This window comes from Odontomachus brunneus, unplaced genomic scaffold, assembly GCF_010583005.1.
Source record: "Odontomachus brunneus isolate Ranch 3 - 2012 unplaced genomic scaffold, Obru_v1 Obru_scaffold_025, whole genome shotgun sequence".
Lineage (NCBI taxonomy): Eukaryota > Metazoa > Arthropoda > Insecta > Hymenoptera > Formicidae > Odontomachus > Odontomachus brunneus.
Genome location: NW_022639475.1, coordinates 1,123,116 through 1,151,062, shown reverse-complemented (window position 1 = coordinate 1,151,062; position 27,947 = coordinate 1,123,116). Strand labels below are relative to the sequence as shown.

Genomic DNA, 27,947 nt, shown 5'->3' with positions numbered 1-27,947 from the left:
TGTTTTTCCGATTAACCCAAAATATCTCTAGCGACCGCGAAATCCTATTGGCCGCCGCGACTGTGGCGCGTGCGGAGCCGCCTTAACGCGCCGTCTGCTCCGCGCAGACGCCGCGCGCGCGAGAGCGACCGAGTATACGCTCGACGACGATTGGCCAGGCAGTCTAACGTTTGCGGTGGTCATGCGTGTACACGCGATTTCAAGTTGACGCTACGCCGTCCGACGCTCGTGAACACGTTGTTCGTGAAGTGATCGCGACGAAACCGGGACGAGTCGGAGCGAGTCCGCGACGCATGTTCTCGTGGCCGACGTCGCCGTTCCCCTCGGCACGACTGAAACCACGAAGCTCGCGGGGAAGGTGCACGAAATCGGCACGGTGTTCCTGTACGCGTGAGGCGTCCCGCCGGACTCCAGCGAATGGTTCAACGGCTGTGTGTGTATCGCGTTCGCCAGGCGTTGCCAGGTGTTACCAGGTGAACGTGTGCGACGGTTCGCGTCGCGTTACTCCGTTTACACCCGTCAACCTACCTGTCTACGACGGGACTTTTGTGTACAGGAGCAAGGAGAGAACCCCGTGTCGCGCCACAATGTCAGAATTCCCAGAAATCCTCTTTGCGAATCCTGTCGCGTAAACTGCGGTGGAGACGTAATTTACGGTGCAAGGACGACGACGATCGAGTGCAGTCGGTTACGAGAGTGAACGTAAAGTTAGGCGCGTGTGAGCTCGAGCGCGAAGTTAGCTGCGCATGAGTTTCGTCTTCGAATACGAATCAAATCGCGTCGACATTACGTTACGCGCGTCGACACAGTCGCACTGTGAGTGAATGTGAGAAATCACGAGTGATCTCGGACTGAACGATTGTTCGTTTGGCGAACGAAGGCCGCCGCAGAGAGACGAGGAGAAGAAGAACACAAAGACCGCGTGAACGAGAAGGAAAGACTGAGGAAAGAGAGCCGGTCCGCGGACGATCTCCGTCGCGATCAGTCGATAGATCTCTTTCCCTCATAGTCCGGCATTTCCGTGAATCCTTGCTGCGCGCGCCGAGAGCAAAGAGGACACGTTGCGACAACACGGACGCGCGTCGCGTGCGATTTTGCATCCGCAACAGAGGACGATGCGCACGTCGTCTCGTGAGCGAACTCGGAGCGGCTTTTGAAGTAGGAACGAAAGAGAGCAGGGAAAGAGCGCAAAGTGTTAGTCGCTCGACGAAGCCGACGCGAAAGGGAGGAGTCGTGTGCAGTGGGCGAGAAAGAGAGAGAGATAAAGAGGGAAAGAGAGCCGCATCGTGGAATGCACGGAGTCACGCGAGTGTTACGTGCGAGATGAAGACGCGCGAATCGCCGCGATCATAGAGCTCTCCGCGTAGAGCTCCTGCGCGTGCATCGGAGTTTTTTTTACGCGGCCGAACGAGTACACAGGCGAAGGAAGTGGCCGGTGACGGAGGAGAGAAGACGGCGACGGGAGAGACGGGGAGGAGGAGAGGTCAACGTTGTAGCGGCAAGGCGGAGAGGATGATGCGGCCGGCGGCCTCCGCGAGGACGCGGAGCCTTCTCGCCGGAGCTTGGCTTGTCGTATGGATCATCGGCAGCACCCGCAGTAGCGGTAAGTGATGCAGATCTTCGTCTATCTAAATGTTCTTTGAGAGAAAATTATCTCTATCTGGTAGCTCTCCGTTGCTAATGGCCGCGCGGTATTTTTCAATATTAGTAAACAATAAAAAAAGTAAATAAGAATAAAAATAATAAACTGAATAATAATGATAACAGAAAAGAGAAATAAATAAAATGAACGCGATGACACGAAAGCAGTTTTTTTTGGGTTTATAAAGACTATTTTGTCGGACGATCCATCGTGTCGCTATAGAATTTTTTCTTATAAGTCTGATCTTTGTGCACATAGAAAAATGCATTCAAAGAAATGTAACTTTCAAGTATTTTCAAGTATTTTATTTTTTCAAGTTTGTATATCCTCAAATCTGTCATGAAAAATTTTATTATAAGCATCAAATTTATTCAAAATATATTCTGAATCCCAGTAAATTTTGCATTTCGATCAAAAATTGTTAAATTAAATTAAGGCAAAAATCCGGTTTGCTTACATAGAATTAACTTTTCCTTCGATAAAGTTTTATAATATTTTCGCGTAAAGAGAACATTTTTTTAAATACAAATTATATTTTTTTTAATACGAAAATATGTTTTCCTCACAGGAAGAGGGTTCCTGAGGTCGGTTTTTGGCACTCTCTGAAATTAAACCAAAAATATCAGAAGCGTTATATTTTTGTAAGGTCTATTGAAATAAAGTGATTTTAATCTAAAAGGACATATTTTGGTGCCTATTTATACTATAATTCTAATTAATTCCATTTTTACCACCAATGCTCTTATGTCACCTACATATCATTTCTTTTTGTGTGTGCGCGCGCGCACTAAACTACGAAAACATTATTTGTGTAGATATTTAGCAATATATGTTTCTTTAAAAATCATACTGCTCTATAGTTTTTTCGCAGTGTCGAAATATTGTGTGTGTGTGTGCGCGCACACAAATGTAAGGAGATGATATGTAGGTGACATAAGAGTGTTGGTGATAAAAATGGGATTAATTAGAATTATAGTAAAAGCAAGCATCAAAATATGTTTGTTTAGAATAAAATCACTTTATTTCAATAGTCCTTACAAAAATATAACTTTTCTGATATTTTTGGATCAATTTCAAAGGGTGTCAAAAACCGGCCTTAGGGACCCTCCTCCTTTGCCATGAATATATTTTAAGGCTATTATTGGGAAAATATTCTTTGTTGAAGATCATTCAGAGAAAAGTAAACTGAGTAATAACATTTCTTAACAGTAGAATACTTTCTGTGTGTAGTTTTTTAAACTATCTTCCTCAAGCACTATATAACTTTCTAAAAGCATCTAAAATATCCTAGAAAAAGTCTCCTAGATGTCTTTTAGAAGTATTATAGACGTCTGTGTTACCTGGGTGTAATCTTTCCATTTTGTATATTTTCTTCCTCTTTTCCGTCAAATATCATATACCTACTTCATTTTAAGTACAGATAGTGTAACTCAGTGCACTTTAAAGAACAGAAATTTATCCTAATGTATCGCGATATCACAATTTTTATTTTTATCGTTATACATGAATTGCGCCGATATAAGCTTGAGAATAGAATATATCGCTCGTGTATTTAATTGTTAAGCGACTTCAGTAGCGGTATATATCGCGGACAATCGGAAAATATCATTTCGCTACGTTGTTACGTCAAATTGTCGCGCTATTGTTATCGCACGGCGTCAGGAGCCTGCCGGGGGTGAGCCAACATCGGGGGAAAAATCCGTGAAATCTCCCCCGGGGGCGATCGCGGCGCGCGAGTGCCGTGTGATGCTTAGGAGCACGTCCCTAATTGAGATTTATTACGACGTTAATCCGGACCAATTGTGCGAACGAAGTTAAACCGTTGACCTCTCGTCTCGATTGCGGGAGACGCACGAGCCGAGGGAGACAAGAGAGAGAGCAGCACGTGCCGCGCACAAAGACAATTCCGGATTAACCCTTTCTCCCGTGCGATTTCTTTCCTCCTCCGTCGCCTCTCACACGTTTCTTCGTTGATCCGACAAAGAGGAAGCCGAACGCTTCGTCGTCTTTAATTTTATTAAAAGCGTACGGACATTCTCAGAGATCGTTCGGGTCGTTCAAGTTTCTTTTGGATTAGATAAAGAAAGTAATCAAATAGACGAAGAACCCTCGTTTCTGACGTTATATGCACACACACATACAGGATATATGTCCGAAAATTCACTGCGGTGCCGTGATGTATAAGTAGATTAAAAATTGAACAAAAATATCCTTCTACCATTGCACGAGCAACCACGTCAAATTCTTTTTCGTGTTCTTGTAGATGTTGTCAGATTGAAGAAGAAAAACCTACTATTTTGCGAGTAACACGTAAAATTTTTAATTAATAATTAATGAAGATTGGCGGATGATCGCGTGCAATCTTTCATCAATCTTAATTAATAACTCAAGGACTTCTGTATTCAGTTTGATTCAACCTATACTTATATTCCATGGCTCCCTAGTAAATTATCGGACACCCCATATACTTATACATATATACTCAGACTTTCATTATCATGACATGAAAAAATTAATCGAAATCTTACAATTATTGACATTTATGAGGTAAATATACTATATTAAATTAATTATTAAATTACATTATACAATAATGTAAATTTTGTTATATTGATGCAACAAGAGTTTTGCTCAAAGTTTTGTATTACATTTTACTTAACATTATTTTGAGTAAATTTTTATTTTTTTTATGTTTCGTATTTCTATTTCGTTATTCTGTATAATAAATATGAGTGTCACATAAACCACTCAACGGATGTAACTTTTACAAATCAACTAGTAAAGTTATTGCCAAATTTACGTAATCTGTCAATATGGATCTTCCTCTCTCTTTCTCTTTCTCAGCACGTAGTTGCAGTGAGGAGACAGACTGGCATTGATTAAATTCGTTCTGTAACAACACCGGCATTGATACCGCCGGCCAGCCGACCAGATAAGGACAGATAAGAGAGCGAACCAGCTCGCGTTCCCTTCGTGTCGTAGAAAAGTCTCGTTGTTTCCCGGTCAAATACGGGACCGTTAGTCTTCCGCCATAGACAAATTATCATGGTGATCGTTGCGTTACACCGGATGTACATAAGAAAAAAAAATGTTTCGTAAACTTCCTGGTATCGCAACTACTGTAAACTTCCATAAGAGCACAGTTTCTACGATTTATACGACGTGAGGAGTTTATCTACCTTAAGAGGCTCGAGTGTGCGTAACGGTACGGTTGCGTATCTCGTTATACCGCTGTCCACGCGAACGCGACCTGCCAGTCTGTAATCCATAAAACAGTTTTGTCCGCCTCGGAGTTCGCGTTCGATAAGCCCTTCACTAGCCGAAGTAAGGCACACGCGCTCGATAAAGCGAACAGAAGACCCCTAGAAAATGGTGGATCACACCGGGGGCCAATACACCGGGTGTCGGGGGAAAAGAGGAGGGGAATAGGGAAAGAAGGGGAGACTCGTCGAGCACCAGGTAAAGGCCCTTGTCCTCCATTGTACCTCGGTCGAGCTGACGTCAGTGATAGATACCTTTCCTAGCGCATACACACGTGTGTGTACGCACACATGCGCGCGCACGTGCAGATCACACACACGACACATACAACACCATATCATCACCACTACCACCGTAGAGATCGCCGTAGCTTTTACGCGCAGGTTACCGAACGTACGCCCTTTTTATACGCGCCAGACGGTGGATATACTGCGTGCACACGGCAGCGACCGCAGCGGCCTGAAACGCGAGAATTCACCATCGCGCCGTCCAAGACGACAGCGAGATCGAATGAGACCTGTGTAATAATCGCTGTTAACACACTGTCACGAGAAAACTCGGGTCTTACCGGTGCAGTATTGTTCGCCACGAGTACAAAGGTTATCTCGTGTTTTTATGATGGTCAAAATAAGACAGAGGGAACAAAGGGCACTGTTGAAAACACTGTGTTAGATCACCCAGATTGATTTCGTGATTATCACGACGTGACACAAAAAATTGATAATGGAGACTTTACAGATTTTTTAAGTTACATTTATGAAACACCGGGCACGTATTTAGTCAATCATGAAATTTATACCGTAAAATAATTAAGTTTTTTGTTATATCGACGCGGCAATAAACTCGCTAAAGTTACACTTAGATTCGCACATGGCGTTTTACATGACACATTGTTTTGAGTAGATTTCTTAATTGATTCTTTGCGACAAATGTGAGCGCCACATGAATCACCTCTAAAGGATGCAATCTTTACAAATCATCATCTTTGTAAAATTGCTGCCAAATTTACGTACAGCTGTCTCTGTTTGGATTTCCAGGCTGTCAGGTCAGTTGGAAACTTCAGTTCGACTTTGTCGCGTTAAATGGAAACAAATTACGTATCGACCAAACAATCTTCCTTGTTCTAGCTCTCTGTCGTAGCAGGTTTACCACTGAAGAAAAATCATTGAAAATTCCAATGAAATTTTTAACGAACCCGATATATCTTACTATAGAATTTTCGAATTTTTATTGACCGAGAAAAAATTCGAAGATCGCGTGGAACCCAACCACACGTCGTCTTTCACGGCCTTTACCAGTCCCGTGCGGCCTTTCGGCTATTATCCTCTTCTTGGATCTCGTCGGCCTTTCGCAGAGAGAGAGAGAGAGAGAGAGAGAGAGAGGGGGGCGGAAGGGGAGAGAGAAGCAGGCAAGGGAATACGTGTGTGAATGCTGACGCTCTACGAGCAGCCAACCGACCGGATGTACCGACCGCCACCTTTTCCTTTTACCTCTCCCGACCGCATCATTTTCATTATCATTATCCTCTCGTAACTCCTCGAGTGCGCGGGATTGTCGCCTCCACTCGATATCCTGTGTTTTCTCGCTCGCGACGCGCGTGAACGATCACCTGGCACGCACAGGTGTCCCAGGTCGACCTTGTCTTTCCTCTGAATTTTTGGACTGATTTTCCTTTTACATAAATTACGTTGTTCTATCTATGGTTAAGGGATAAAAAGATTGTAAAAAAAGAACGAAGGCATCCCGCTGAATTCCTTCGTCATCGCGGTGCATTCTTCTCGGGGCCCCTGAGGTCGTTTAATGTTCAAGTAGCGTTCGTCTTTCGACGAAGATGAAAGAACGTTCAACATTTACGGAGGAAAGGGAGACCATGGCACCACTGCGTTGCGCTGGGCACCGCTATTGTCCCGACCTCGTTAATCCGGACCCATTGGTCGGGCCTTACGAAAGATCGGGGCTAGTTATGTTATATCGAGGGTGGTGTTGTACTTTTTCCGTACTTTTTTTACAATTATTCTATAACTGGAAGCTGTATAAGAGAAAAACTTAAGAGAGAAGTGGGAGAAGGAATGCGAAAGAGAATATTCCCGCGTTCCAAATGGAACAGACCGCCTATATCGAAGAAGAAACTACCAGGTGGATTACCGCTCCCCAAAAGACACGGGCTATCGTAAGCCGAAGAAAATGAGAAGATTAAGCGTGGAACTTGTCGACGCCACGCAGCGCGAGGCAAGTCGATGCTATAGAACGCCATCGGACTTCATGGGTAGTCGGTGCAGGGGCCACTGACCGCCCCCGGCAAGGCTTTCTCGTCTTTCATGGCTTCTTCTTCTTCTTCTTCTTTGCCTCTTCCTCTTTCTTCTTCTTCTTCTTCCTCCGTAACTTCTTCTCGGTTTTATTCTCCTCGTCCTCCTTTTCGCCCTTCCATTCGCATCGCAATGTCTGCAAAAGCTTTCCATTGGGCACAGTACAATTGCTTTTTGCAGATCCCAGCGTGTCCATGAGGACCGAAAGAAACACTCGGCTGATTAACGTAACCACGCGTATCGTAATTTCCGTTTCCGCGAGGAACGTCCCGTGTCGCGCGCATTCCTCGAGCCGCACGAACGAGCGGATCGTATTCCCATGTAATTAATTAATCGTGAATTCGGTTGCCGCGACGATTTCGAGAAGCGACAGAACGGAGGACGGTCCACCGTTGCTCGCGTGTTATCTAGCCGCGCTTTCCTGGAACTTCTCCCGCGGACGACGATTCATCGGGTGATTCAGATCTGGTGAAGAAAGGTCTTGTGGCATCTCTCTCTCTCTCTCCCTCTCTCTTTCTCGCTGGTATCGTAGCTTTCGTGAGGTGAGATCGACATCGACGATACGCCCGGATTGAAGATAGTATCGTAGCGAAGGAATCGTCAGACAGAGAGAGAGAGGAAAGAAAGCCGGTCTCTCGACGAGAATACATCATTTTACGGGGAAATCCAATTGTACTTTCGATCGCGCGATGGACTCCGCGTAAACTCGACGATCGCATTTTCCACGTGCGTTCTCCTCGCGCATCACTTTTCCTGCGCGTTCCTTTGTTCCGCCATTGACCACGCGCCGTTTGCTTTAACGGGTGGGGGCGGGGTGGAATCGCGAATGAAAAGTGAAAATATCGGTGAACGGAGCGTCGCGATGAACGTAAGTAGCGTAGAGAGCGCCGCGACGCGACGCGGCTGCACCTTGCGCTCTCAAGGTCCTTATCGGTAACGGAAATCCTCGCTCACCTGAGCGCGAGTGCGAAAGGACGCGCTCCAGGTAGCGCGCGTAGCGAGTCGAATCGCGTACCGAATGAGAGAAAAGGAGAAAATCCGAGCGCGCTCGAAAGGAATGTCGATGCGAATCGGAATACGCGTCGAGACGCGTCCAGTTGTTTCACGAAAGAATGATCCATTCGGGCTCAGGATGAATCCTGAGAGCGATCCTCAACCGTTGAGAGCGCTCTTCTTTTTCTCCTCTCTTTCTCCTCGCTCTGACCCGACCGCTGTTTCCGGTCGTGCGAGAGAAATTAGCGTCGATGCGCTAAATCGTTGGCGCAATCGCTGCACGTACCTGCCCGTATCCTCTTTCTTTCTGCCTCTCGGGCAATTTGTACGTCCTTTCGCGAGAGAGACGAGTTTCCTTCGCGGCGAGAACGAGACTCGCGCGAGGAGCGAAAAAGGAGGAGAACGAGGAGGAGGACGACGACGACGACGATGGGGCGGGAGACGAAGGACGTCACGTGAAGGAAAGGACTGTGAGAAACTGCCGCACCGATCCCCAAGACAAAACCTGACCTGACCCAACAACCCCGCCGCAATGGCTCACACAGGATAGATGAGTGAAGTAATAGGAGTGAAGTAAATAGAATAAACGCGAGCGACCCACGACTTGGGACTTACAATCAAGGACCGTCCCGAACTTTAGGGCGAATGTGATACATTCGCAATGAGAGAACTTAACTTCTGTACTTGTACATTTGTATTTGTAACACCCTTTCTAGATGCAGTTTAGAACGTATACATACAGAACTCAAAAATAATCTTATCCTCAGTGGAATTCTCTTATATAAGGTGTCCGTACCTCGTGTACACATTTGGTTACTAAACGGTGGCCACACATTTTTTCGAGTGACGTTGCAACGCACTTGGTTGTCACAATTGAGAGACACTGCTGACGCATTCGCGCTGTAGTTAGTTAATAATGTATTTAAAGTTCACAAGTTCGTAATTTAAAGCACGGGAGGATAACAATATGTGAATGTTATATTAATAAAATTTATTTTCACACCCTATACTCTCTCCGACACCTGTCAACTTACAGGGCGAATGCGTTAGTAGTGTTTCTTAATTTGTAACAACCAGAAGCGCTGCACAATTCATTTGGTGTGTGGCCACCGTTTAGTAGTCGAGTGTATGTGTAGGTCAGACTAAACTGAACATTTCCCGGCCATTTTGCAAACAATCGCGTAAAATTCTAAGTTATTAATTAAAGAATGTTGATAAATAATTATACGCGATATGACAGATAAGCTCTACCATTTTGTACCCAATACTTAGGTCATTAAAAAGCAATGTATGATGAATGAGATTTACTCCAATTATAGCGCTGTTGATCAATTCTATCTTCTACAACAGCACTTATTTTCATGTATGTTCATAGAAAAGTAGTCGAGCAACAGACGGAAAGAGCTACGGAAGAGAAATCGAGTTATTTATAACTGGGTATTTGCCTAATATATAATTTCCTTCGGATCGCGTGTTGTTGGCACCGGTGCCGTTTTACAGAGGAAGAACGAAAAATTCAGTCGTGCATGCGCCACAGCCACGTCGCTTTTGTTACCGTTCTCCCGCTCTCTCTTTCTTGTTCTCTCTCTCTCTCTCTCTCTCTCTCTCTCTCTCGTGTATTGTATTATTTGCCGCAACTCAAGTACTTGAAATCGCCATCCTGTACCCTGTTTATCTCTTTACCCAAGCTAGGGAATCGCATATGATAGTTTTTCAGCTATGTAGTCTGATAAATATTGTAAATTTCAAGCTTGATATATTGAAGCCTCTAGTTCGTAAGAACTCTTGCTAATTGGCATCCTCGATAAAAATGATCAAACTTCCTGGATATTGATATTTTATCATATTAAGTCTTCTTGAGAGACTTTCGCTTCAAATATTAAATATCAAGCTGCTCGTTAAAACAAAATGAAGACCCATATATTTAATATTACGTCTCAACGTACTCTTGCCTCGCGCTCATAACAGTTCGCGCCGTCACGATGACGAGGTGAAGCCGGAGTTTCTTCAAGGCCGTAAAATGGGCCAGGGCAGAGGCCCTTCGCATAACACTCCATCGCTTATGTCGTCGGGAACGTTCCTCCGCTCGCTGGCATGCGTGCATGCGTGCGTCTGTGTTTCAAGACGCACCTCCCGAAATAAGTCACTGCACACACTTTTCAAGGATACGTCCATTCTTGCCCGCTCGTTCAGCCCACTTCGTTCTTGTTCCCCCCTTTCGTTTGCATTTCGGCAGATTCTACACAATATAATTAATATACAAATATAAATTACAACCTGTGGTAACGAAGTAATGTCCCGCCCGTTTTTGTCTGCGATGCGACAACGGCAAAGTAGTTGCATTCTCGAGGGTGTTATTAACACGCCGCGCGTGTAATCGAATGGGTTAAAGAACCTCTTCTCTCTTTCCCTCTCTCTCTCTCTCTCTCTCTCTCTCTCTCTCTCGCTCCTCTCTCTTTCTCTCTTCTCTCTCTTCCCCTTCGAGGTGCATCTTCGTGTGCAGCACGATGCGATGCGCACGAATTCCCGTTCCCCCATTTACATAGCGCGTCGTGCCCTACACACATGGCCCGACAGCTGCCTCGTTCGTTTTACCCCAGATTGTTCAGTGAACTTCGGGCACACCGAGGTCGCCCTTCCACACCGTGTTTTCCCCCTTTCTACGCTTTGCCTCCCTGTCTCTACCCCCGGGTGCATTCGCACGCGCATAACAAAATCGCGAGCGGTGGCGGAGAGTTTACGGTGCGACGCGTCGCTGCACTTTGCGCCGTGAATTTAAGTCTCGTCAGCTCGTGCGAATAACACGTGCCGCGCTTATTGTAATCTTGTTCGTTGCGTTCGTTAGGTTTTTTTTTCGAGTTCAAAGAAACTAAATACCTCTTGCACTTGTCTACTTTACTTTCGGGAGGAGAAACGGCTAATCTCAGCTAAAATTACTTTTTGCATCGTTAAAATTACAATTGGTACTCACTGATTATATTTTACCTCCTTATTATTTCCCGATCGCTGACGAATCAAAGTTTTGTATAAACGTTGGTCTTGTTAATTATTCCATTAATTATTTATGAATAGAAATACAAAACTGATCGTGTTTTCTTATCAGTTCAGTCATCGGGATATTTATCTTTCAGACACGAGGTGGGAACGATTAGAAGGACCAGCAAAGATTTCACTGAAGTTTGGTCTTGCAGTTTCGCGCTTCGCTCACCGCGCTTCTTCGCTTTTCTGCGCGTTCTCGCGCCGAAACGCGACCACGGCATTTGTCGTCCCTCGCGTAATAAATAGTCGAGGGCGCATCGTTGCGCGAAATTATAAGTCGCCCACTGGTACAACGCCCGTCCGCTGTTGTTGCTGATATCGCAACGGTGCTGCTGGCCGAGCGTTTAAGAACCGCTCGTTCAACGAGGCGTAACTTTGTATTAGCACACACAGCCACCGCATGCAGATTCCCACGAGAGATATGTACGCGTTCGCACACGGCCGGGAACACCTTTCGTTTGTTCTAATGCGCATCCCGTTGTTCCGCGATTCGTTCGCGTTTTCCTATCCGCTAAAGGCGCAAAAGACACGTTACAGTCGCGCTGGTTCCGCGAGCAATCGAACGAAATCGACTCAACGATCGATACCGAGATTAAGAGAGACAGAAAGGCGGAGAGAGGAGGAGGAGGGAACAGATTCACGAGCCGTGGAAAGTTTCTTCGGCGACAACAACAACGACGACAACGGCTCGTTAAAGTTTACCGTGTTCGCGACGACGGGCTGTTCACGCTCAATAGAACGCGCTCAAACCTAATTCAATCTCGGGCTTTTTACGAGCGTCGAACGTGCGTCGACCCCATATTAAAGCTTTCGAAGTTTACTCGATACCATATGTGCACTCGCGGCTGAACTCTCGATGCACTCCTCGTCGTCGTCGTCGTCGTCGTCGTCGTCGTCGTGGTGGCGGGTGAGCGGGGGACGGCCGGTTATTTCCAGACAAACCCTTGAAAAAGAACCACCACCATCCTTTCTCCTCCACCCCTTCCGCTCTCTCCCTCTTCTGACTCACCGACTCGGCGGTTGCTCGAAACTAAATGTCCCGAAATTGATAAATACCCGGTAATTCGTAACGCGGGTAGACGATTTTTGTACGCGATTTCCTACCGGCGATTTTCCGGATCGGAGCGCGAATGCAAGAGATAGGAGGAGGAAGAAAGTTTAGAAACCGAGGTAAAACGTAGCGCAGTTTCGACGTGGTGCATTTCGTTCGGGTTACGAGGAGATAGCCCGGTCCGATAACACGCCACCCGGGTGGGGGCGAGACTCCGCAAAACGTTGCGCATTGCGTCTTACTGCACGCAGCGGCGGCAGCTATACCACGGTGCAGCCGTCCGTCGCGTCGTTGGCTGCACGTCGACTCCCTTCTCTTCACTGCAGTTTGCAGGTGGTCAACCTCGAGCTCCGTTCGGAGAACAAACTGCATAGATATGTCGTCAATGTATAAAGAGCGCGCACACAATCGATCATGAAATCTTCCGGATGGGCGACAGAGGCGCGACAAATTAACTTTGAGAGATATTCCAAATTTTTGTATTATAATTACATTTATATTTATTACTACATATAAATTGCTTTAGGATATAATATATAAATAGAATAATAGAATAACTCACGAATAAATTGGGGAAAATAGTTGAAATAATAAAAAAAATATTTACCTTGTAATGGAAACCTAGTGGAGTGCACAAGTTCTAATAATAATATTAGAATATCTATATTAGAATATATAATTTTTATATCGGAAATTATAGCAGGATTATAGAGTGTATAAATTATATACATGTACACTGAGAAAAAGTATTTGATATTCGTAACTATAATCGCAGAGAAATGATTACTATAAATTATAATTGAGGAAACTATTTTTTTATTAAATTCTACTATAATATTAGTGATAATAATCTTACATGCATGTTATTACTATTGTTAGCGTGTTAGAACAACCAAAAAAATATAATTGCGATAAAAAATAACTATAATTCTAATTAAATCAATCATTTTATCTCTCAATGTATGATATAATACGTAGTGTTAGCAGAATCATAAGTCGCATATGTGTATACTTATTAGATTATTTTGATAGTTTGCTTTATCTACACTTGAGCTTATTGACCATTTAGTATTTCCTCTGGAGCTTATTGTTATTTTATTTTCCACTTTTTAATTGTAAATATACAATTACTTAATGATGAATGGGAAAACAGTGCAGCGATCGTGGCACGTTAATGATTAAGTCTGTATATTTGTGAGACTTTGTGAAATGGTCTTATCTCGCTTGTATCACGAATTGTCGTATTGTATCGTAAATCATAAATTAGTGTGTCATAATTTTACATAATTACATGTGTCCTACATACGGCCGACTGATAACTGAGTCATATCACAAGATCGCGAGCGTAATTTACGGTGCTCCAAAAATGTCGAGAAATGAGAGGAAAGAATGCGAACGAACGAACGAACGAACGGCCGGATGCCGAAGTGCCGAGTCACATGCGTAAACCGACACATGCACTACCCTCCTTCCCGGATCTTCCATGCTCCAACGACCTCGACATGGGGCACATCGGTGTCGCCTGTAGAGTCTCTCCTTGTCGTCGTTTCACATTAAACCATGGTTTAATTGGAGACGCGGGCGAAGCGGCGATATGAAACGCGGCAATCTAGATAAGACTTTTGTTAGATTTCCTCACGAGATGGTCTTGATGAGGCAGAGAACATTTTTTCTGTTTGCAGAACCACTTCTAGAGCCGCGCTTCTTCATTCAACCATCTACCAGCGGCAATATACTCAGTGAGAATCGCACCAAGATTCTACAATGCCAAGCAAGAGGTGAGACACACGAACGTTGGATTAACATTCTAAGTATCGTTCAATTCTGGCACAGGTCCCACTTCGACCACTGTCGAGCAGAAAGATCTCCAGCCAAAAGAACTTGCTTCTGAGGCGAAATTTATTTCTATTTGTGTGCTAATTTTTCGTCGCTCCAGTCTCGATTTCCTCGAGACTGCGAATCTCGCACCGTTCAGCAGGAAATCGCATTTGATCGACAAAAGCGAAATTGAAGCAATAAAACATAAGAGGCGTTAAATTTTGCGATGGTTGCAGATTTTCCTGGCGATATTGCGTAGGTAGAGCTTAACAGGGGTTCTACTTCAATTGTTGGCAGTGGTGCTGGTAATATGATGGTGGTGGTAAGAGAACCGCAGCAACGAGGATAAAGTTTGCGATGCTCCATTGTCCTGCTAAAGTATCAGATAACGAGCGGACGAGACGCTGACCAGATGAAGCCTTACCAATATTCTCTACTTCCACTACCACCACCACCACTACCATCACCATGTTTAATTCGATTGTATGACCCTGTACTAATGGTATTAGATAGCTCATGAGCTGCAGTTAACATCGTCCATGACTTTGCACGACGCGAATTTACATTTAATTATTCAATAATCTACGTAAAATAATTTTTCACGATACCAAATGTCTTCGAGTAATTTGTTTCTTCTTACGTTACACTCATAAAATCTCTGCTCGAGATTTCCATCAGGTTTTCTTTCTAATGATCCCGAGGAGATAATATTTGCGATATTTTTGCTGCCAATAAATATCGACAGAAATTATGCGAAAATGATGAGAAATTCGCTTTAATTTGTTCACAACCCTCTTTTTAGTCGGAAAAATTATCCAACACTACACATCGTTTCCACAGGCAATCCTCAACCAAAGTACAGGTGGTTCAAGGATTGGGAACCGCTCAGCGAAATGACCACGTCAGGATCTTTTCGGATTCAGGATACGCGACGAATGGACACCGGCATTTATCATTGTGTCGCGACCAACGACGTGGGCTCGATATTCAGCGATCGTGTTGGCTTCTCTGTAGCATGTAAGTACCTTAGAATCATCGATCTTACTTGCACAAACTACGACTAAAGGTTATATTAGCATTATGACATTCTCGACTGCATTTTTTTATAACGAAGAATGTATACATTGAGTTTTTTTCGCGCAGATTTGGGAAAATTCGACGACCTCACAGATAGAGTAGTGACGGTTGAATATGGTAACGTTGCAATATTGGAGCTACCGTTGATTGAGAGTAATCCCAGCCCTACGGTAACGTGGTTGTCTTCGGACGCGACGGAACTGTACGGCATAAAGTACGCTATGATTGACCACAAGCTGTTCATACTAGATGCCGCGAAGAGTGATGAGGGTTTCTACAGGTTCGTACGATTGAGACACTCTTTCATCGGTGAATACTATCGTTAATTCGAAATCACCGACTCGAACGCGAGATTCGCGGACACTCACATGCATCTTCCCCGTTGTTTGTCGCACAGAGGGAGGGCTTTCAACAATCAATTGGGTAAGGAAGAGATCAGTCCGTTCTTCAAGCTGCAGGTCACTGGTGATCCGGATGCAGAAATAGCCCCCAGTATAATTGTCAAACCTCAGAACACACGGATAATCAAGGATCAGAATGCCGCTCATATCCATTGCGTCGCGAATGCCAGGTATGTAATCGAGAGTCACAAGCTGCGTATCGTCAACGTTGTCCCTTTTTCTATTGTATACTCTGAACAATCGGTGGCAACACTTACACATGTTTCAGATCGCTTCATGAGTTGCGGATTCTGTGGATGAAGGATGATATACCTATCGAGAACTCCCAGGTAACATACAGTTTTAACGACTCGTGGAACAGGACGCTCATGCTGATCTCCGCGAACATGACTTATACGGGAACGTATTCCTGCCACGTGGATCTGAAGAGCGGTGGCTATCCGACTTTGAATGCGAGCGCTAAGATCGTTGTATACGGTATGTTTGCTCTACATAGAAGTCAGTGTAGTAATTTTAGATATAACTAATAATCGAAAATCTTTCACAAACTGATTGTCCGCCGTACGCGTCTAATTTTACACGTTGTCTACTCTACCCAGACTTTGCTGACAGTTTTGTTTATTTATGTTTCAGAAAAACCGAAATTCAACACAGAGTTGAAAAAAGAAACTCTGAGTGATTACGGATCCAAGGTTACGTTATCGTGCAACGTTGATGGCACGCCGGTTCCGAAGATTACTTGGTTCCGTAATGCCGACCCAGTCGATCATTTGCTAGAAAACAGGTGCGCCTCTCTCGACGAATATCTTCTTCTGCGTTCAGAATATTGTTCTCACAGCATCTGCACGCGTTGTGTTTTATAGATATAAGATAGAGGAAGACGGCTCGCTGACGATTCAGAAATTGACTATGGATGACTCGGGGATGTTTCAGTGCCTCGCGTCCAACGAGGCCGGCGAAGCATCCAGTTACACGTGGCTGAAAGCGAAAAGTGAGTGATTCGCGTTGGAATATCACGAAAGCTGTAAATGTCGAAGTTGTACAAAGCGCACGCAAAACATGCGGTCGAAATCCTCCGGAAAATTTTTGAAATTTCCGCTTTAATTCAGATAAATCTCAGATTAAGAGTCGGCAAAGAAATCATCGAGTTACGGGAAATACGTAACAAAGATATTCGCTGAAGAAGACTCGGGTCATACATTTTGCGAACGCTTCGTACAGCAATGTCGCACGTGAAGTTAATATATACATGACATGTTTTTTGTGGGGCAGAAGGATTAGGGAGCGGATTGAAAGACAGAGTTGTCCGCCGGGCAGCTGGTTACAATGTAGTCAGAATTCGCCAGTCTGATCGCAGTTTTATGTTCTCTCAATATCCAGACAGTAAGAACAATGCTGTTCGCTTTGCAGCGAAATTTCTATTCACCTTCTTTTTCTATTTATTATTCGGCACATGCTTGGAAATTTATATCCCACCTCACGATTTTCGCTTCTCTTGGTGACAATATTCGTATAGTTTTCTTTGATAGAGCAACACGCACCAGACATGTCGAATGTTGTTGTTTTAGATAATTATCATTGCTCCACAGTTGTATAGTCGATAAAATTCTAGCGGAATATTTGTTCAATTGCAAGAAGAAAAAGGCGAACTAATGCCTAAATGCAATTAATTGGGCAAATACACGTAACTTCAAAGAAGTCGTATTTAAAAATTATTTTATCATTTACGTGTATACATATAACTGCATTTAGCCTTCAATTGGCTTTTCCTTCTTCACTCTGATTTTATGTTATGGAGCCTCTCTTATTTCCTTTACTTAAAAAAGGAATAGATCTTTATATCTTATTATATAATTAGTGACTTGGTAGTCTTGAAAGTGAAATTAATTTAGCGTTTTAGTAATTATATATTTAATGACGTATGCCGTTTCTGAAGAGAAGTTAGACGAAACTTGGTATTCTTACGCATCCTTTGAATTAATAATCCTTAGCACGTGCTTACAACGATGCAAGTACACTGACACATGCACGTTTTACACTTATGATGTACATGTCCAATGAAAAATCTGTTCAAAGTTATTCAGTCACTTAGTTTGCATAGTACCGCTGTATCGAATATATGTTTATGTCCGTGCTTGTCGTTTGCAACTCGAGCATAGAGAGATTCGAGGCGTGAGAATTAGGGACTTTGGGTTTTTGTGTGAGTTGCAAGTGATGATTATATATCACGTTTTTTTTATTTGTGTTTTTTTATTTTTTTATTTTGCATGTTGTAAGAGAACGCGGGCCGACAGATCTGACGAATTAACGAACAAATCTGCTGTTTGCAGCGTCTGGGCCAATAATGGAAAATGGTCCGCAAAATTTGACGGTATTGGACGGCAAGGACGCGACTCTAAGTTGCAACGCGGTGGCGGCGCCCAAACCAAACACCACCTGGTACTATAACGACACGATACCCGTGGAGATAGCCGGAAGAGTACAAGTCTCGGGTAATGGTGATCTTCTGATCGCAGCGGTGAAACCGAACGACGCGGGTAAATACACTTGCGTCCGCGCGAATGAGGCCGGCTCTGTCAACGGATCGGGATTCCTCACCGTCATGATTCGAACGCGCATTACCGAACCACCTATCGATACATCCGTGCTTCTCGGGCAAACCGCCGAATTGCAATGTAAAATTGCGAATGATCCCAGCGTCATGTACGACATGGCGTGGTTTCACAATGCACAAGTGATAAACACGCAAGCGAGTCAGAGGGTGAAGATGCGACATGATGGCACCCTCGAGATTGTTGCAGTGCGAGCTTCCGACGTGGGAGAATACACGTGCTCCGTGGTGTCGCCTGGCGGCAACGAGACGCGCTCCGCCCGTCTCAGCGTGATCGAGCTGCCATTCGCGCCGATCAGCGTCAAGGCTGCGCGAGTCGAGCGGATCTCACCGCGCACGATCAACGTCACTTGGGTGCCCGGTTTCGACGGCAACAGTCCTACAAAGAAATTTATCGTCGAGAAGCAAGAAGTGTCCGTCTCGGCGCCTATATCCGATTCGTTAGTGAGCTGGGACATCGTCGACAACAACGTGTCCGCGGATACCCGATGGGTGTTGCTGAATAATCTGAAAGCAGCGGCGGCCTATCAGTTTCGCGTTTACGCCGAGAACAGCGTCGGCAAGGGTATGCCGTCGGAACCAAGTAACGTCGTCGAATTGCCACAAGAGCCACCTAGCGGTCCGCCCGTCGGTTTCGTTGGTTCAGCGCGTTCATCGTCTCAAATAATAACGCAATGGCAACTACCGTTGGAGGAGTATCGGAACGGCCACATTTTGGGATATATTCTGAGATATAGGCTGTTCGGGTACATCGCCAATCCTTGGATGATGCAAAATATCACTAACGAAGCCCAAAGGAATTATCTGATCACCGATCTGATCACGTGGAAGGATTATGAGGTGCAGATAGCGGCATACAACGACAAGGGAGTGGGTATATTTACCGATGGCTTGAAGATAAAAACTAAGGAAGGAGGTAATTGCGCGACCGATACCAGATTATTAAAAATTAAATATATCGTTGTGATTCTGTTGTATTATAAGAATTCATTGAGAAGCGGTTCTAATTCTACAATACTGTAATGTACTACTTAATATTTTATGTAGTAAACTATATATTACAATTTTAGAATAATCTAATTAGAATATTAAATAATTCTAGATCTAAAAATCTAGAGAACATTATAAATTTGCAAGACTAATAATTTAGTCTACTATAATTTTGATTATTGGAGAGTTACTAGGAGTTGATCAAGATGTAGTTAAAATTTATACTTAAGTTTTTTTTGTATGTATATGTATTCTACATGTGAAATATAATAATTTGCAGTTCCGGAAGCGCCTCCCACAAATGTGAGAGCGGAAGCAGTGAATTCAACGGCAGTGAAAGTTTTGTGGAAGCCACCCAATCCTCAGAAAATTAATGGAATAAATCAGGGATACAAATTGCAAGCCTGGGCTGGTGGTAATCTGACAGAGGCGAACAAGTATAAGTCAATGACCGTACCGCCAAGCTTGTTGGATCCACTCTTGGAGCAGAGCGCTATTATAACAGGCTTGAGAAAGTACACTCTGTACAACATTACAGTGTTGTGCTTCACCGATCCGGGTGACGGCGAGAGGAGCTCACCCGTCGAGATTCGCACTCGCGAAGACGTGCCCGAAGAAGTGGAGAATCTGCAATTCGATGATATCAGCGATCGCGCGCTGACGGTCAAGTGGAGTCCGCCTAAAGAAACCAACGGAATATTGACGCATTACCAACTGAAATATATGATAAAGGAAATTCCGGATTCTTTGCAAGTACAAAACTTCACAGCCGACGTATTGTTTACCAAAGTAGAGCACCTGCAGGCATTAACTCATTACAAATTCGAAGTGGCCGCGTGGACGTCAGTCGGGCCTGGCAAAGCGAAAGTCGCGATCATACAATCGGGTGTAGAGCCGGTGCTGCCGGAGCCTCCTACGAAATTGGCGTTATCCAACATCGATGCATTCTCCGTTGTGCTGCAGTTCACACCTGGCTTTGACGGCAACTCATCTATCGCGAAGTGGACGGTGCAGGCGCAAACAGCGCGAAACTCGACGTGGTACAACATCTACGAGGTGTCAGATCCCGACGCGTGCACCATTACCGTCGACAGACTCACTCCCTTCATGCAGTACAAACTCCGTTTGATCGCGAACAATGTGGTCGGCGCCTCGCAACCGTCCGAGCCGACGAAGGAATTTCAGACGATTCAAGCACCACCTTCCCATCCGCCGACGAATGTCACCGTACGCGCAATGAGCGCTACCGAGTTACGCGTCAGGTGGATTCCTTTGCAGCAGATAGAATGGTACGGCAATCCACGCGGATATAACATCACGTACACAGAGGTACGGATGAACATGTCGAAGAGTATCTCTATCGAGGATCCCACGGCGAACTCGTATATTCTGGAGAATATGAAGGAGTACGCCGATTATGAGATAGTGATGCAAGCTTTCAACGACGTTGGCTTTTCGGAGGTGAGTCCTAAGGCCGTGGAACGCACTCGCGAATCAGTTCCTTCACTCGGACCGGTCAACGTGGAAGCGAACGCGACGTCGTCCACGACTATTGTGGTGCGGTGGGGTGACGTGCCCGTGGAACACCAGAACGGACAGATCGACGGGTTTAAAGTCTATTACGGCGCGAATTCTAGATCGCCGTTCCAGTACAAGAATATTCCTAGTAACACCACTTTCACAACCACTCTGACCGAGCTGCGCAAATTCGTTCAGTATCATGTGCAGGTCCTGGCTTACACGAGACTTGGAGACGGAGCCCTCAGTATTCCGCCTGTGAGAGTGCAGACCTTCGAAGATACTCCTGGTCCACCGTCCAATGTGTCTTTCCCCGACGTGAGTCTAACCACAGCTCGCATTATCTGGGACACACCGGAGGATCCCAATGGCGAAATCCTCGCGTACAAAGTGGTGTTTCACTTAAACAATAGCCAAGATCGCGAGTTCTCAAGAGAGTTTCCTGCGTCGGACAGAACGTTCACTGCCACAGGTCTCGAGCCGGAGAGGTACTACATGTTCTCCGTGACGGCGCAGACGAGACTGGGCTGGGGCAAGACTGCGTATGCACTCGTGTTCACCACAAACAACCGAGAGCGTCCACAGGCGCCATCGGTGCCGCAGGTGGGCAAATCGCAGATCCAGAGCCGTCAAATCACGTTCAACTGGACACCAGGCAAAGACGGTTTCGCACCATTGAGGTATTACACGGTACAGCAGTCCGAGAACTCGGGACCGTTCCAAACTATCCCCGAGAGAGTGGAACCCACCTTGACGTCTTACACGGCCGACAATCTGAAGCCTGACACTTTCTATCAGTTTCGTATTCAAGCCACCAACGACATAGGTCCGTCCGAATGGAGCACCGAGTCCGTTCAAGTACAAACTCTACCTGCAGCGCCGTCCAAGGGTGTCACCGGTCTGAAAGTTGTGCCGATAACGACATCCAGCGTCGAGGTTCACTGGAACATGGTCGACCAGATATATTGGAGCGGCGATCACAAGACAGGTGGTTACCGCGTCGTTTATCAGCCGGTATCAGACTTCCCGACAGCACTTCACACCACACCAAAGAAAGATGTTGTAGGAATCAAGGAAACTAAGATGGTCCTCAGCGACTTAACAGAGGATAGGTATTATGAAATCATAGTGTTGCCTTTCAACTCGGAAGGTGAAGGTCCACCGAGCCCACCGGTTACAGTGTACGTAGGCGAGGCGGTCCCCACGGGAGAGCCTCAGCACCTGAAAGCTGAATCCATCTCTTCCACGGAAGTCCATTTGCGATGGAAGCCACCCCAGGCCAATATGCAAAATGGAGGCCTATTAGGGTACAAGATTTTTTATTTGGTGACCGACTCACCTCAGCAATTGGAGAAGAAACAGGAGGAGGAGATTGAAGTTGTTCCGGCGTCCTGTCTGGCACACAGTCTAGTCTTCCTCGACAAGTACACTGAATACCGTATACAAGTTTTAGCGTTTAATCCGGCTGGAGACGGTCCCCGATCACGGCCGATCACCGTGAGAACAAAACAGGACCTCCCAGGACCGCCGCATAATCTACAATTTACGGAAATCGCCATGACGAGTTTGCGCGTGTCCTGGGAGTCACCCAAGTTACGCAACGGTGAAATAGTTAACTACCTTGTCGTATACGAGACGGCGGAGCAAAACGAACATTTCAGCAAGCAAGTGAAGCAGAAGGTGCACAGGACGTACATGGTGGTCTCGCAATTGGAAGAGGAAGCGCTGTACACATTCACGGTACGCGCGCAAACGATTGACCTTGGTCCGCCGATATCCGGAAACGTCACGACTGGGCCACAGAAGGGCTCACCGATGTCACCCAGCAAACTTGTCCTCTCTAAGACCGCCTCCAGCGTGGAGTTGCATTGGACCAACGGAGCGTCCGGAAAGGGTCCTATATTGGGGTACTACATCGAGACGCGTCGTAACGGTAAGCAGCAACTTCAATTCTTATCGTTGTTACTTTACGTAATTACTATTCGCAATTAGCAGGGGCGATGGTATCGTACGAATTCATAACAACCTTCCACTGAGCATAAGTTTTTTTCTCTAAAAAAACTATATTTCTCTGAGACTACAGTTATCATATATATACATATATATTTTTTTTTCTACAATTATTGTCGTCCACGAGAATTCAAATGTTGAAATTTGAAGATGAAATCAATATTTCAGTTAAAGAATATATGTCTTTCGTGTATATAATCTCTCTCGCGCTCGCGCGTCAAACTCGACTATGGGCTGCTAAATACTAATACTGTCTTTTTTCATAACCGATATAGCGATGGAAGAGTGGCAGCATTGTAAGTGTCAACGCACGTAATTATGCCGAATCGTCAGTCGTTGCATTAGATGGTTTTTCGATAGTGAGACCCCCGCCCCCTCTTCCCCCTTGTTAGAGTGGCAACGTTCTTCTTGCTTCTCTTACCCTGTGATACGAATCCATTGTACGTTATGTACATTTACACGTCATGTCGGCGTTCTTGCATTAACGATCTGCATGATAGTGTCATAGCATGACGTCATAGTCAGAAATACCATTTTAGACGTTCGAACAGGTTCTTTTTATTGGACATTAACTCCCTTACATAATAACGCTATAATATAATTCGTCGCTGAGTATCAAAGATCCCTGCCCGATTGACTGATATACAGAGTGTGTCCCGCTTTACACCATATCATCTTTTAACTGCAGATTCTTCGACCGATCGAGAAGTCTGGTTTTTCCTCAAAGAAAATCTGATTAGACAAAACATAACTTTCGAACAATTAGCAATTGGCGACGAGACGACAACGTCTCTGTCGATATTTTCGCTGGTCGAAAAATCAACAAGTTAAAAATTAATTTGACTTGAAGAATAATTTGATTGTGTATAAAAAGATTTGATATATTACAATATCCTCAGGCAGTCTTTATGAAAAAGTAATTTACCCCTTTTCTCTAGAAAGAATTCACCAATTTATTGAAGTTGTAATACGTTTCGCGTTTTTAGATAACACGCGCTGGGATCCCTTAACTCGCATCTCAAACGGACCGTTGACGGAGTTCACTGTGTCTTATCAAAACTTACTGCCGTCCACGGTATACTCATTTAGAGTGCTATCATACAATCAGTACGGGATCAGTTGCCCAGTATATTCTACTGAAACGGTAAGATATCAAAATCAAAATTAATCGTATACTTGATATTTTGCTAATGCAGTGCTAATAATGTGATATTTCAATTGTATATATTAAGTTTCCGTATGTTCTTACATCTAATTACATATTATTTTTAGCTATTAACGCCGTCGAAACTGTACCTGGAATACGCATACCTGCAACATAGGCCGTTCTACAGGCAAACCTGGTTTATGGTCACTTTAGCAGCTACGTCAATCATAATCATCATCACAGTCATAGCGGTATTGTGTGTGAAGAGCAAAAGCTACAAGTACAAACGTAAGTTTTCGCACAGTCTCGCGTAACATTTGAACTATATAATCATATGAAAAATGATGTGATGATTCAAATATGATTCATATTATGTAGTTGTAACTTGATACGTGACTATATACGTATGTTATGACTATATTACTTACATGTAACGTATGCAATTATACAGAAAAGGCACAAAAGACCCTCGAGGAATCGATGGCGATGGACGGGGACGATAGACAGGAGTCGGATTTGGAGCTGTACAGATCACGTCAGGGTGGTGGGTGCACTATCAACATGGGTAGCGGCACTCTAGGCAAGAGGAGCACATTAGCTCGCAAGGCGATTCCGCCGCCTCCTGCAATGCTAGGAAAATCGCCTCCCAGGCCGTCTCCCGCATCAGTCGCCTATCACAGCGACGAGGAGAGTCTCAAAGGATACGACGAGAATCCTGACGACAGTAGCGTCACAGAGAAGCCCTCCGAAATAAGTTCCACCGACTCTCAGGTAACTTTACTTCTAGATTATTAAAGCGTGTGATATCTTTAAGTTAATCGGGGGATACGTTCTTATGCGTTTTTATTTTGAAATTCTATCGATTGCAACTTTATCGCATATTTACTCTATTGCGCTTTGCAGGGTTCCGAGAGCGAAAACGAGAGTGTGCAGTCCGATCCGCATTCCTTCGTGAATCACTACGCGAATGTGAACGACTCGTTGCGACAGTCGTGGAAGCGACAGAAACCTGTTCGGAATTACTCGTCGTATACCGATTCCGAGCCAGAAGGCAGCGCGGTCGTTAGTCTGAACGGCGGGCAGATTATCATGAACAATATGGCGAGATCGAGAGCGCCGCTGCCTGGTTTTTCGTCGTTCGTGTAATTAACCGAATTAACAATTAATTAGTAAGATATAAAGAAACACTTTTTCTAGCGGAGTTTTATAAAAATTCTCAGCGAGGGTCTTTTCTCTTTCTCCCTCGAACTGTCAATATCAAAACTATCGCCTCGACGATCTCGCTTCGTGCGGTGGTCTCTTTTTATATATGTGAAAGAAACATAAGTTTTTTTATACAAGGCGTCTGACAATTCACGACACACCCGTGGTATGCAGGCAGAACTCAATACTAAATACACAATTTCTCTACCATTTCGCAAATAACCACGTAAAATTTTGATGATTAAAGAAGATTGGTGCGTTTTAGCGCACAATCATGCATTAATCTTCTTTAAATAATAATTAAAAATCTACATGATCATTGTCAGATACCCTGTGTATGTATAAAGAAGGATAAGTATATTATTTCAGAATTTTATGGACACGTATATGCGTCTAATAAATGGTATCAGTATGGACTGTAGATGCATATATGCGTCTGATTTTTTCGGCTTGTACTGTCGGCACAAGCAACAGTTATCAACTGTTGCGATAGACACTTATATTCTTTTACATATTTTAGAGACGGTAATAAGTAAAATTTCATTCGTCTCGGTCCATAGTTTTCGATAATATCTGATAACTACTAAGAAAATACTTTACAATGTATATTAAGTGACTTACCTGTATATACGTATGTAAAGATAAAAGACTTGTGTCGACGTGTACTGGCGTTGTAGACTTCTAGTAAGGTTTTAACGGCGTACTCGGAACGTCGAGGCATCTTCATATATTGTGATATATTGATATACATATATATATATATATATATATATATACAGATTATATATATATTATTTATAATTTTTTAGATAAGACATTTGCATTTAATAGACATTTGTACTTCCTCTGATTGAAGGATCAGGAGAGTAGAAGCATATCGGGATCTCGTTATGTAAGTTCCATACCTGAGAAGCGGAGCTATTCAAGTCTAGAAAAAAAGTACCAGTCCTTTTTCTCTTTAGGGAAAATCAGGTTAATGTGAATGTTAAATCGAACTTTTTCCGTTTCTCATGTATGCAATATATGATTTAATCTTACGCATTCTTCTAACATACGACGTTCGAACGTTATGTATAAATTAAGGACACAAGTTGTTAAAAAAAGGGAACACTACTAAAAAGGGTACGCGCCTTAGCGTACTGGCGCGATCGTCACGACGATATCCATAGAGGTTCTGGGAGAAACGGGACGTCAATTCATACTCAACGTTCGTTAATAGTCAGATCTGTCGTCATATCATCACATTGTTCGCCGATTTCTCTCAAACACGAAGAACGTTGCTGAAATATTACGTAAATGATATATCCTGGTATAGCAAGATATTGAGGAAACATTTTTATAAAAACGTACGTGTAAATATTGCGCAAAACCGCGTTATTATTACGTTTAGTTTGGTTTGGTGAAAGAGTGTAAGTTTTGCGCTTACGAACGACCTGCGAATTGCAATTTTAGCAGAATTCAAGAGAAGACAGGATAGCCAATAAATATTCGCTTTTATTATCGACTGATTTATCGCAGCTAATCCGTAAGACGTGTCATTAATTAATTTTTTAAGAAACATTTTTATAATTGCATTCTTCCACTATATACAAGGTGTCGCATGACTCGCAATTAAATAGTTCAAGTTTTGAAGTTTTAGTTACCATGTATAAGAAAGAAAATAGTCGATATATTTTTATTAATTTTTATATTCGACATGGTAAATATAAAATTTTTTTATTTCTTAATTTTTTGTACGATATATTGTGTTTAACAATTCTTTTATATATATATATATATATATATATATATATATATATATATATAAAATAGGTTTTATATTTAGAGTTATCACAATGTCTAATTCTAAATTAAAACTTAAGTCTGGATTGTAGATGTCTTAGATAAAAAAGTGCCTATTTGTCGAATATTGAGACATTTTTGTACATGATTTCATCAAAGTGTAATTGTTTCGAACAGAATTAAAATCGGGATTGCGAATCGTGAAACACCGCGTGTATAATTCCATTTTCATGCATTCATGTGTAAATATATTGTATATTTTCTACCCGTAAGAAAAAAGAAATGTAGATTTTGTATGACGCTACTATATTAGCTAGCGCGGAGCTATCGATTGAACGCATTCGTTTTGTGATACACATACGCATATATTATTATTGTAGCTATTACTGAGACAGTATTTGTATCTTCTTAAACATTCTCAACTTTGTCCAAAGTCGGATATCGAACTGAAGTACGATATATTAAGTTGGTGCAAGAGACTTGTCATTTTTATATTAAGATTTTCGTAGGAATTTCGGATATAATTAAAAGTTTAAAAATTTCCTCGTTAGATAATGATATTTAAAAATTTCCTCGTTAGATAGCATTTCTAAAGAAATGCTGAGCCAATGTTCATATAATTCGTAAAAATTATTATTCTTTCGAAAAATTAGTTAATTCCGTTTTCTACTTTACTTGGCAAATACGACGAACTTTTCGCACCAGCCTAATAGTTGCGTAATTTCGCGCTTTCCTTTTTGTGCAGCTGCGCGAACAGTTAAATCTAATGTAAGGTAAGACGCGCAGCAAAGAGAAGCCTAATCTACCAATTAACGATTAAGACCTAGATTCGTATCCAGTAAAATCATTCGAGATATATGAACGATTTTATTCGATAAGAAGCATCTCCTTTGAGAGAAGCGCGCTCAAAACTGCGTTTCTTCTTGTGACACTGCCAGCGAGTTCGCTTAGTGCAAATCTAATCTTATTTATATATCTATAACGCGCATTTGCATCAACAAATGCGAGCATAAAAATCAGCTATAGGCGTAATCGTATTAGGGATATCTTGCAGACTTTGTTAATCTTTCAATAAAAATTTATGCCGTTCCGGAAGAA

At 43.5% G+C, this 27,947-nt stretch overlaps 1 protein-coding gene across 4 annotated transcripts; it reads left to right on the top strand.

Moving 5' to 3' along the window:
* Window positions 1-174: 174 nt before the first annotated feature.
* LOC116842382 (protein sidekick) lies at window positions 175-27,947 on the top strand. Of its 4 annotated transcripts, XM_032811513.1 has the most exons (16): window positions 175-1,603; window positions 13,975-14,070; window positions 14,951-15,127; window positions 15,254-15,467; window positions 15,585-15,758; window positions 15,857-16,065; window positions 16,222-16,372; window positions 16,452-16,579; window positions 16,861-16,971; window positions 17,919-19,115; window positions 19,470-22,640; window positions 22,993-23,013; window positions 23,704-23,861; window positions 23,990-24,152; window positions 24,316-24,635; window positions 24,768-27,947. In XM_032811513.1, exons 1-16 carry the CDS (start codon window positions 1,513-1,515, stop codon window positions 25,008-25,010), a joined length of 6,624 nt encoding a protein of 2,207 aa, XP_032667404.1. In that variant the 5' UTR covers window positions 175-1,512; the 3' UTR covers window positions 25,011-27,947. The 4 variants fall into 4 exon arrangements, with proteins under 4 accessions (XP_032667404.1, XP_032667406.1, XP_032667407.1 ...); XM_032811515.1 differs by lacking the exon at window positions 16,861-16,971; XM_032811514.1 differs by lacking the exon at window positions 22,993-23,013 and having other exon boundaries at window positions 1,513-1,603; window positions 24,768-25,010.